Source organism: Cervus canadensis, chromosome 15 (genome assembly GCF_019320065.1).
Source record: "Cervus canadensis isolate Bull #8, Minnesota chromosome 15, ASM1932006v1, whole genome shotgun sequence".
NCBI classification, from domain to species: Eukaryota; Metazoa; Chordata; class Mammalia; order Artiodactyla; family Cervidae; genus Cervus; species Cervus canadensis.
Window position 1 is genome coordinate 41,380,085 of NC_057400.1, and position 12,676 is coordinate 41,392,760.

The 12,676-nt window shown below is 35.9% G+C and overlaps 1 protein-coding gene across 8 annotated transcripts in view; it reads left to right on the plus strand.

Annotated features, from left to right (window-relative positions):
* Positions 1–11,017, plus strand: part of TANK (TRAF family member associated NFKB activator) — a 94,588-nt gene extending 83,571 nt beyond the window's left edge. For 6 of the 8 annotated variants that reach the window (XM_043487734.1, XM_043487733.1, XM_043487732.1 and 3 more), the window contains exons 6-8: positions 500–615; positions 6,175–6,746; positions 10,173–11,017. In XM_043487734.1, the coding sequence (XP_043343669.1) occupies positions 500–615; positions 6,175–6,746; positions 10,173–10,349 (865 nt within the window). In that variant the 3' untranslated portion in view covers positions 10,350–11,017. Of the gene's footprint in view, positions 1–499; positions 616–6,174; positions 6,747–7,970; positions 8,136–10,172 lie in introns of all 8 variants that reach the window. The other 2 variants (XR_006273130.1, XR_006273131.1) reach the window with 1 other exon arrangement.
* The last annotated feature ends 1,659 nt before the right edge of the window (positions 11,018–12,676 follow it).

Genomic DNA, 12,676 nt, shown 5'->3' on the forward strand with positions numbered 1-12,676 from the left:
GTTAAAATGACCTAAATAAGTCATACAGTTAATATCAGAGATGGTTCTAAAAACTGAATTCTCTGAAGTTCTCCTATTTCAGTAGAACAAGTATTATGGCCACATCATTTTATATGGATAGATCTTTAATCTTTTCAATGTGAAAAATAAAAAATTAAGTTTTTTCTGTTTAAAATATCCACAGAGGACAAAAAGTCAATACATTGTAGTTTCTAATGCAAGAATGAGACAGCCAGCATAAGTGGAATATATGAATAAGGAGACATGCTAGTTTGTGCAATATGTCTGTATTAGAACTTTATCATTTACTTTGTGCCTGGCTTGCCAAATATTAAAGTTGTTTTAGGAAATATTGTCTAGGAATTTAAAATGACATTTTTAAACTTGAACCTTTCAGTAATTATTTTGTGGTACATTCAAAGGTGCTTGTAAATTCAATCATGATTTTTAAAATTTGAAGATATAGTCTTTACATTTTAAAATGTTGATTTATTTTCAGAAGCTGTATAGAGAAGACTTTCCGGGATCTGAAAGAAGAATTTCATAGAATATGCGTGCTAGCTAAAGCACAAAAAGACCACTTAAGCAAACTTAATGTACCAACCACTGCAGCTGGTAAGGTTTGATTTAATATACAGTAATGTTAATCTAATTGGTTGAAATTGATTTCTTTTTGATTGTGAAAATGTTTCTAAATGCTTATTAAGTGCTGAGGATTGTGACTTGTGCCTTTCACCACTTAAAATGGGTAAGTACTGTTTAAATTCTATAATTATTACATTATATAATTATTGGCCTCTTCCCTCTATTTTGTGTGGCGCTATTCAGATTGAATTGATTGACATAATTACTAATCCTCTTAATAAGAAGTCCTACCTTGGAAAAATAAATACAGGATATATCTCTCAAAATCTTCAGTTGCTACTGGGTGTCTTATTAAAATTAATTGATATATTAGTAAACAACCTAGAAGCTACACTATCATATATGAGCTAAATAAAATTATAACATTAGATTTGTTTTTTAACTTCTGCCTGAAAGTTAATTGTACATCATAGATACATTCTTCTAATTTGATTGAAGAAATAAACATTTCACATTTCATGAGTCCAGTTCTGTTGAAGGCACCAAGTGCAAATTTAGCATAAAATACAACTCAAAAGGAATATCTGTTTTACAGATATGTGTAGTGTGGTTTTTAAAAGCTCTACCCTTCCCTAAAACCCCAGACAGGCTTCCTGGTATTTGCTTCAGTGGTTAAATATGAATAGCAAAATACCAAGGAAGGATTGAATTTGGCTACCAAGCATCTCTGTAAACAAAAGGAAGGTAAACTGATCATTTATAATGATAAATTCTCTTTTACCCTTGTGATTTGAGATATTCTGTATACAGTTCTGAAGAGATGTGATTTACAGTTTTCAATCTGAAACACCCCTTTAAAGATCACTTCCCATTTCTTAAAACTCATAACTAGGCTATTTAAGAAATCATTTTATTGTGTAAATTCACTTTTTGCTTACTACTACCATTTTGTTTTCAGAAAAGGTACACAGTGTTCTGTTGGAAAAGCAAAACAATCTTTGTAAACAGACATAGTTTACTTCTCGTCCCTTTGCTGTACTTCCCCAGAAAGAGCTCTGAGTTTCTACACTTTAATTTCTGTCATTTTCATGAGAAATTGATCTTTTCTACAGACTGAAAACACTAAGTACTACTGAAGTAAAAGAATTATCTTTATTTAAAATCTACTAGCTATAGAGATGTAGTACCTAGAATTCATAAACATGCCTCTTTGAACATCAACATCTTATCAAAACATTGTAATGGTGACATATTCCTTGTTACACAGAGAACCTACCCATTATCAATGGCATAATACTTTGACCATTTTTAAGTTGCACAGGTCTAAATATGAGTATGTATCTGTCAACTGGAATACTTAACTGGAGTGTTTAACTTCAGTTCCTTTCCCACTAAAACTGCTTCATAACAATATTCTTATGTTTTATATTAACTGTGTCACAAATAATAAATACAGCATTATTCTGGAAACATTTTAGGTCTTTTGTGCTACAAATTCCAATGAAGTTTTCTGACTCCGAACAAACCACAATATCACATATTCTGCTTCTGAAAGGAGTAGATAAAAGGGGAAAAAAAGAAAAAGAAATGTTTGGAGATGGGTTGGGGAAGACGCCTGCCTGTTCAGGTTTATTTTAAGGGTGAACACTACGTTGAATACAAATACAAAGTAACTGTATTAATGTGATTTGCATAATATAGCTGGAAAAAGTATATTTAACATGATTGTCCCCTGTGTTATTTTTTGTTAAAATTTGATTTTTACTTCTAAGAAACAGATATAATTCATAAATTGCTGAGTTAGTAGAGTTATAAATTTTCTTTTAATTTTTTCTTCTCATCCACATATGACAATAACCTTGAGAAAGGATAAAGATGAAGTATGCTTAAGCAGTTATGGCTTCAGGAAGAAGAACTATTTGGTCCATGAAGCAGGGTCATATTTCAGTGGGGATCAGGAGACGAAGATATAGGACTATAAGTTTAAACAACCATCAGATCTTTTTCTTTTGTCATATACCAGATAATTAAACTGAGAAGTAGTCCAAATGGACAGCCTGTTCTTAAAATTTAGAAATCTAAAATTTAGAGATAAGTGTCCTTGAAGTAAACAAAGTAGAAAGACAATAAGCTCACCTAATCATATTTCTTAGTATAGTGTCAGAATGGAAGTGCTTTCATACAGCTTGAGTTTTAAATTTTCTAAGCTTAGATTTCTGGTAGCCTTAGAAATCTTAGGTTTAAACAAAAAAAAATTTTTTTTAATAGTAACTCTTGTTGCTTGAACAGATTAATTCAGAAGATTAATGTGCTGAGAGGTATGCCAACTAGCTATACTGAAAGAAAATATATGCTTTTTTACACTCGTTTGGGTGTTCTATGTTTTGTTCACAAAGGGGATAGATCTACTTCTGGAAAAGAAATTTAAAGCACATTTCTATCATTTTGGAGATTCTTTTCTATAATGTAGAAAGCAGCACGTTCAATGTGTCATAATAATTCAGAACAGGCTCTAGAGTTAGGCTGCCTGAGTTCAGTTCCAGATCTACCACTCATTTATTAGCTGTGTAGCCCTGGAATTAACCCCTGAATTAACACACATACAATGGTTATAAGCGTGTGGCACATAGAAGTTCTGTTAATGTTAATAGTTGTCATTAGCAGCAGCAGCAGATTCTTTCGCTTTCACCCTGTTCTCCTATTGAAGAACATTTAGATAAGCGTTTCCTCCTTCTAAGGTGTTAACAAAATTTAGTTATCTCAAGAGGTGGTTCCTGGTTTATTATTTGCAATTAGTAAGTAATCTACAAAGAAAGTACTATTTCCTAGAATTTCCTACCATTTTTTAAGTCTACTACCAGGAAAAATGACTACTTGAGAGTTAATGGACTTTAAGAACCTCAGAGGACAAAGAAATCCTGCCAACCAGTTGTGCTTGATCTTAATACTGTACCACTTCCCTTGTGGCTCAGCTGGTAAAGAATCTGCCTGCAATACGGGAGACCTGGGTTCAGTCCCTGAGTTGGGAAGATCCCCTGGAGAAGGGAAAGGCTACCCACTCCAGTATTCTGGCATGGAGAATTCCATGGACTCTGTAGTCCATGGGGTCGCAAAGAGCCGGACATGACTGAGAGACTTGCGCTTTCACTTTCACTCCTAGTTACTGACAGATTATCTAGCAAATGTAGATTATTATACTAAGCTCCATGGGAAAGAGAACACAGATTAATTCAGAATGCATTTATTGAGGGCATACTATGTGCAAGTTCTGAGCAGGGTACTGGGGAAAGTGGGAAACAAAACATAGTTAAGGACCTCAATAAATCTACCTTAATGGGAGAAAGAGGTAATTTGCAAATAAAATGCAGAGTGTTTAGTCCTCAGGGCACCCACAAGTCATTACTAAACCAGTCTTGGGAAGCCAGAGCCAGCCATCCAGAGAAGTGAATGCCTACGCCAAGAAATGAAGAGCATATAAGAGTTTGGCAAAGAGTATCAGAAAGGGGCAGTTCAGATAGTCTGCACCACATGCGCAAAGGCCCACAGACAAGAGAGTATGACCTTTGGGACAACTGTACCAAAGTTCATTAAAGCTGGAGTAAGGAATGGAGCAGGTGTGGTGAAAGATTGCAGCATGGAGACATGATCAAGGATCAGTCACGCATTGTTTTATGTGAATGTTAGGGCTGAAGGCCTTGGAGAGCCATGAGAAGGGTTTATTAAGAAAATAACCTGACCAAATACGTGTTTTAGAAAAACTAAGGCAGGGTAGGGGAAAGCAGTGTAGATAGTGGAGTGGATATGAGAAAAATTTAGATGCAAGGAAGCAGTTCAAAGGCTGCTGTAGTTAATCCAGTAAGAGAAGATGGTACATACTAAAGAGAGGCAGAGGTATGTAACAGGATGAACTAAAGAAGCTGTTGGCATCGTACTACAATCATGTCCAAACAGTAAACATCTTGTGTTGGAATGTAGCTTGGCAAAGAAGAGAAAGGTGTCATGAGACTGTAAACACCAAAAGGAAAGGAAAAGAACGACATTTGTTAAGTGCTTACTGATCTGGGCAAACGCTGTATTGCACAGTGCTCTCTATACCCTGTCTGCTTAAATTGGCATCATTGGTTAATGTACAGCTTCACTGATGACTACCTTTTTAGCGTGCTGATTTTTAAAAAAATCACCAGCCTTCCCTGGTGGCTCAGACGGTAAAGCATCTGTCTGCAATGCAGGAGACCCGGGTTCAATCCCTGGGTCAGAAAGATCCAGTGGCAAAGGAAATGGCAACCCACTCTAGTACTCTTTCCTGGAAAATTCCATGGATGGAGAAGCCTGGTGGGCTACAGTCCATGAAGTTACAAAGAATTGAGCAACTTCACTTTCACTTAAAAAATTTCTTTTTTACCATTTGTCCATTTAATGAAAATATGCATATTACCAGCCTCCAATTTCACTGTCATCTTAAGTAACATTGTGGGGCGTAATTTAGCTTTTTCTAATCTCTCAATATCATCAACAGGGAGAGTGCTTTGATCATCATTTTTTTGCATTGAAAAACGTAGCTCTGGTCGGCCCTACACTGAACTGTAGTGTTTTCTGAGTTCTTATATCTGCTTTTTTGTTTTTCCTGTCTCGTGCTTTCAGCTCTTACTGATGGCTGCATCTGCTTTCAACAACTCAGGTCCATACCTTGCAGTGTGCTGCTTCTAACCAGCTATGAACTAGGCAGACATCATCAAGCTTGTTAGAATGAATCTAAAATGAGAATAAGAGCAAAATTCATCAGTGGGCCTTGTGGCTCTAAACCTGACTCCTCAAAAGCACTGTTTTCTTATTTTCTAGCTTTTGCCTCTGTCCTTGGGAGCTGAATTTGTTGGAAAAGTATCTTCTAGATAAATGAGCTTCGGAGTTTCTAGTATCTACCTGATATTACCTGTTATCTAGAGAGGCCTTTTCTAAATGAGAAAATCCTATATTCACATAGAGTTTTCTGAACATGCATCCTAAAATTTCATCCTTCTTTTGCTTCCAAGCTTTTCTGTCCCTAACACCCACCACCACCACTCCCTCACATAGAGTAGACAGTGGCTAAGCTGATTGGTGATATATTAATATTTGTCACACAGACATATTATAGGGGAGTAAATGACCTAATTCATATAGATTCTTAACCTGTACATATATGTGATTGGTAAGGAGTTTCCCTTTTAATAACTTACTTGTCTAAGTAAGCTAACAGTTGCAGCTTCCATTACTGACAAAATGTTGAAATGTATATACTATAAGCAAATGTTTTTAAGTGTAGAGCAAATAACTGTGAACAAGACTCAAGGCTTACAGCACAAGACCTAGGAAAAGACAAAGTAGTTAAACTGTGACTAATAAGTTATATTCCAGTTCACCCACTGGAGACTGTTAATATTTCTGTGTAAGATGGTCACAAATGTAAAAAAAAAAAAAGCCAATTGTCTTCAGTTACTATAAAAACCAATAGAAAAAATAATACTCATCTATCCAAAGCTAATTGAACATTCAGATTTTTAAGAATGATTGAAATGCGACTGTTTTCCTTTTGTGTTTTTTTCCCTGCAGAGACACAGTGCTCTATGCCTATACAGTGTACGGATAAAACAGATAAACAAGAAGTGCTGTTTAAGCCCCAGGCAAAAGATGATATAAATAGAGGTGCACCATGCATCACATCTGTCACACCAAGAGGACTGGGCCAAGATGAGGAAGACACATCTTTTGAATCACTTTCTAAATTCAATGTCAAGTTTCCACCTACGGACAATGACTCGACTTTCTTACATAGCACTCCAGAAAGACCCAATGTCCTTGGTTCTGTCACAGCTGAGACTGTGTGCCAGGATCAATTTAGTATGGAGCCCAGAGACAATCCAGGAAACTTTGTCAAAACAGAAGAAACTTTATTTGAAATTCAGGGAATTGACCCCATAGCTTCAGCTATACAAAACCTTAAAACAACTGACAAAACAAAACCCTTAAATCCTTGTATTAGGACATCTCTGGACAGAGCTCCGTGTTTGCCACCTGGAGACCATAATGCATTATTTGTAAATACATTCCCACTTCAGGACCCATCTGATGCACCTTTTCCTTCACTCGATTCCCCAGGAAAAGCTATCCGAGGACCACAGCAGGTAACTGTTTTGCATTAACAAATATATTATGTGTGAACACACATTTTGCCATGCATGCACAGATACGCATCTCTTTCAGGTTATCAGACATCTTTTTTAAACTACTGACTAGCCAAAGTTAAGCTTTCAACTAACAAAATCCAGGTCTTAAAATAAATGACTTGAAATTTAAAAGATGATTATGGCAAAGGTCTATTACAAAGTACCTTAAAATTTATGGCACATTTAAAAATAGATGTAAACCTTATCTATATCTAGTATGTGTCATTATCTTACCTAGTCCCTTACTCAGATTTTTACTCAGTATCATTGTTATAAGATTTTTTATTAAATTTTATTCAGTGAAGCAGATGTCATTTTTTATCAAAAAGTTGTATATATCATACTTAGCTTTATAAGAATGCATCATTTTTTAATAAGTAAATAATCACACTGTATATTTCTATTTCTGAAAATAAGTGAACTGTCTTTCAAATAATACTTTTGTTGCAGTCTCATTTATACAGTACTTAGGATCTGGAGGGTTTGGTTTTGGTTTCTAATCTGGCCCTGAACACACAGCCTAATATATTTTTTAAATAGTCGTTACATATGTATGATTTTTATCAAATTCTTTAGTGTTTCTAAAGCTTGCAGACTACTTTCAGCCCACCCTTACGCCACCCCAGTCCCTTCCTACCCTCCCTTTTATTCAGGTGCTATTACAAAATGATTCTTTAGGTTTAAAAAAATTGGGGATGAGGGTTAATGCCTGAAGACAACTGAAAAATATACAGTTGTTAAAATAAACAGGAGCTTGGAAAAAACTGCAGATTGATACAAGTGTCTAAAACAACTTAAGGACATTTGTTTGATTTCCCTTTGCCTTGAGATATTGAAAACCAAAAAACACCACCAACTTGATTAATACTCTTTGGCTTTGTCAGTATTTTTATAGGTTATAGACTTTTAAATCCACATACAAAGAAGGCAGTACTCAAGCTGTGGTATAGTTTAGCAGTGGAGAAAAGGAGGCAGCTCTGACAATAAGCTTTAATTATTGACTCACTTATGTTCTACATTGTACCTTATTTTACATCATATTCACAGTTATAGTTACTACTTAATGAAACAAATTAAACAATTTCATTTATTGCAAGTAGAATTCCTGTGGAGCTGTGAAGTGCGTCAGTTCTAATGCTGTTACTTCTTCCCCATTATATCTCCTGCTTGTTCTTTTACTAGTCTGTACGGTCATGTTTCAGTAGATGGCACCCTGCATTGTGCATTTGCTTTCTATGCTACAGCAAGAGAAACAGCTGGTATGTGATTACAACTTGATGGAAAAGTATTCAGCTTAAAAAATGCAGGAGAATTGGTGTTGAGCTGTCACAAGACATGGGGCATAAGGTTAGATAATTGATATTTTGGCAGAAAAGGCAGAGAAACTCGTTTGTTTTGAATGCTGTGTTACAGTTTAGGATTCAAAGGATATTTCTTAAAATGGGTTTTTTAAAACATTTTGTTGTTTTATTTGCTTTAGTAAAGCGACTATGAGGAATACAAAATTCTTGAGTTGTTGATAACAAAAGAAAGTGAAATTTTGGTTTCATAATTCAGATTTTTACTTTTATATCATTACTACTTAACACCTTTTTTATACATTCAGCTATCATAATAAAGTCTAAAATATATCTGTTTATTTTGCTTTATGTGATTTTCTTTTCTTCCTACTTTTGCTGAGTCAGTCATTGGGGTCCCAACCAAATTCTGTGAAAAGATCAAATCTGAACTAATAGGTCCTAACAGAGAAGGATAAGTATGGACTTTGAAAATTAATTGGCAGTAGAAGATTGGCTTATCAAATTTAAAAGCTAGTTTGCTCCTGAGCCTATAACTATTTTACATATTTTAATTAAAAGTATCTTTAACTTAATAATCTTTTATTTATATCCATATCAACTTCCCATTAGAATGGTACCTATTAATTTTTGTTTAAACCGCCAACACTAAAATTTAAGTCTAGATAACTCTTATATACTCACAGTTAGTACTGCTTTTCTTTTATCATGGGAGAAAGGAAATGATTTCACCCCAAATTTCAAATATGTATTTTAAATATTACTGTTTTTTGTTATAAAATTGTTGCTTCTCACAAAAGGATTTGAGTCAGTGTTATAAGCCCTCTGTATTGATACTTGAATGTATCTGGGTGCTTAGACAGACTTTGTATATTTACACCAACTGTACACAGCTGTCCAGTAAAATGTTTATAAGAAGACAGTGATGACGTGAAACCCAAATGCTTCAGTTAGTAATATACTGTTTACGTAATGATTGGTTAGCCAGGATGAAAGAGATTGGTTAAGGGAATGAAAACTAACACTGTGTCAAGAGTTGGATTAGGTTGTTATTTTAAAAGCAAATTAGTAATAGGAGCACAAAGGGGTCTCTTTAAGTTGACTTTTTGAGGGGATTTTCCTCAGAGTGCCAGAGTTGAGATGTTTTAAGATAAGAAAGCAAATTTTAGAAATAATTTGGCTTATAGCATTTCAGGAAAATAAGATATTCCAGTCAGCAAACATTTACAGAGCACCTACTCTTGAACTAAATGCTTTCTCTTACCCTTCTAAATATTTTTTTAATAGTAAATACAATTAAGAATATGTATGTGCTGCTTATTATACTAGAGGTAGTTCTGTTGAATTATGCTTTTCCATAATTCTTTAATTGGGCAACTATTGACAGGCTTCACTTTATTTAGCCACTTAGAAAAGGTAAGAAGGCCAAAGTATACACTGTATAACAGAAGCAAAATAAGAAGTCAAAAGAATGCATCCAGTGTTGGTTTTTGTTGAATGATTAAATATTTGAGGTTTCAAAAAAGAACTGATCAATAGAATTCATTTCATACTTAAAAAAATTATTTTCAAAAATTACTTATTTCTATGATTTATTCGTTGTGGATTTGCTGGTAAATAGTAGTAAAATTTAAATTACTCTTGATCAAAATGCATGTTCACACACATCAGGTCTAGTGTGCTGTGTATTAATAAAGGTCCTATAACTGAAAGTTTCCAATTAAAATAAAAAAGATAGAATTTTAATTTTTTTAAAGTCTCGGTATTGACTGTTGCTCCAGAACTATTATCACTGTGATAATGGGTATTAAAACATGCTGATGTTAAAGCTGAAAGATTTTTTAGTTTGTGAAGATAAAGTGTGTGAATGTGTATTTTAAGTGATTCTTTAAGTTAAGCTATACCCTTTATAAAAAAGAAAATTGAGTCATGTCCTCGTGCTAATTCTATGGAAAGGTAATTTGCTTTCATATTAGGGAATTTCATATATATGTATATATCCCATTCAAAAAATTTGAATTTGAAACTCAGTGCAAGTTGATTTTAAATACAAATAACAGAAGATGTTTTTGTTTGTTTCCTGCAGCCCATTTGGAAGCCCTTTCCTAATCAAGACAGTGACTTATCGGTACCAAGTGGAACAGGCTCTGAACTGCGTATACCTCGAGTATGTGAATTCTGTCAAGCAGTTTTCCCACCATCCATTACATCCAGGGGGGATTTCCTCCGGCATCTTAATTCACACTTTAATGGGGAGACTTAAGATGCATTTGAAAACAGACATCTCAAGTTCTACGTGATGATTTTGGGTTTGTAATATTATATATTAATACTTGATTGCAAACTTAGCTCAAGATCATTTACTGAAAAGTCCAGTCACTGCTATTTGAATTTTTTTCTAAACTTAATATCGTAACTGTCTTTTATTGCCTTTTAAAAGATTGTTTTGTACAAAGCTGTAATTCATTGTATTCATGTTTACAGTCTTTATTATGTATGGGATTATGCAATTGTGTAACAATAATTTATGTTTTTTCAAATGTCTAAGCTTATTGCTTGGGTTTCTAGTTAGATCTATTGAATGTGGTGATGTCAAATGTTTATAGGGTTTTTTTAATTTGTTTTCATTTTAAAATTTAGATTATTTATGCATTGGGTGTTCTTTTTGAATAAACCTATAATAGAGAATAGCAGACAAGATAAATATCTGAGTAAGTGCCAAACTTAAGACATTTGTTGCTCAGTGATGAAAATCACTGGTGGGATTATTTAAAAACTTTAGTTTTTTTTAAATAATAGACATAGGTTTAATTCTTTCTGTATGTATAGCTACATGATGAAGTTAGTTAAATATTAAGAGTTACTTATGTTGTGATAGTTAATGTGTTCTTTGTTCCTGAATAAAAAAATAAATCACATTTGGGGGAAATTCATATAATTCATGTTTCTTTCCAATAATCTGAAAGAAGGGTGATACCAGATCTGGTGACATTTTATTACAGTTAATAGATCACTTTGAAATTTAAAATTATTTTTCAAGCTAAACTTTCTAAAGGAACACATTTGTCTTTAATGGGAGCAAATCTAAAACCTTGTAAGGATTATCCATATTTATTAATTTATATTAGAAATGTTCACATTCTTGTTGAGAAATTGTTAATTCATTGTTAGCAGCCTGATGGCCAGTGGAGGATATTTAAGAGAGAGGATACCAAATTCAGAAGACTGCAGAATTTTGTTTAAAATGAGACTTCCCTATGATTCTTGTCATTTAGGTTTCTCTTCCCTCCCCCACCCCACTCTCAATTTTTTAAAATGTTTGAGGAATGGCTTCTCTTTTATGAAGTAAACACTGATTTGCAACTCTCAAAACAGAAAATTAAGCCTTCTTGGGAGCAAGTGTTTTAGAAAGCTGTGGGGAGGGTTTCTGATAAGGGGTTGGAGCAGTTTGTTCATATTTCACCTGTGCCACAGTGAAGGGCCTTAGCTTGTGGAAGAATGAGAGTGGTGGCTCGACTTCCCCGGGTGCCAAGCACATCACATTGACATCTTCCTCAGCAAGGTGACAGTGATTATTAGGCATTCACTGTGAAGGGTTCTGAGGCATGTACATCTTTCTTTCACTGCCACTGGGGCTGAATGGAAATGCCTAGACAATTATCCAAGTCTCTTCCCTTCCCCCCTACCTCCCGCCCACCCAACCTCCCCTCTCACTCACTCCTCCCACACACACGCAAAATTCAAAAAAAACTTCCCAACGTATTCCAGCCAGAATATACCACTGCATCTATCTAGTGAAAGGCGATTCTTTTTCCTTCTCTTTTCCTAGGTGAGGAAGAGTTCCTCTCTCACAGTTGACATCTACTAGCCTACTGACAACGGAAGGAGATTATGGCCCAGAAAGGGACTCAGAGTGTATCACTGACTCCTCCAGTCCACCCTTTTCCCACCTCCATCACTTCTAGTAAGCGGGGAACTCTTGTTTTCTGCTAGGTTCCAGTGCTATCCCAAGTTCCAACTTGTAAGGGCCAGAGGCCTTCTCGGGCCAAGGGACAGGCCGCCTGGAAACCCAGGCTCCAAGCCTGCACTGCAGAGGTGGTGCTGGCTGCAGCCTGATAAGTGGAGCGGGCACCCGCCGGGTCTCCTCTCTTAGTCCTGAGTCGTGTAGGGGCTGCATCTTGGCACCTGCTACGCGTGGCCGGGTAAGAACAGCTCCCAGGTAAAAAAGCTTCACACGCGAAACGCTGAGTCTGAAAAAACCACCCCCGCCGAGGCGAGGCAGTTGTGAGCGGGATGCCTGAGAAGTGGGAGGTGAATGTCCTCGGGAGGGCCCCCGTCCCCCCACCACCACTCCCCCCCCCCAACCCTGTGCAGCTTTCCCTGGAGGCTGAGGCTGCTGCCAGCGGGGACATCTGCTTTCTTACACTCCAGCCTGGCTCACCCCGCCTCCTCAGCCCCGGGTTGCGTGGTTATTTTACCAACACCGGGGGAGGGAGAGCTCGAGGAGGTAGAAAAAGGGTGGATGGAAGCTCGGGAGATCTTCTTCCCACTCCCCCACGCCCCCTCCTTTTTTCTTCACATCTTTTAACC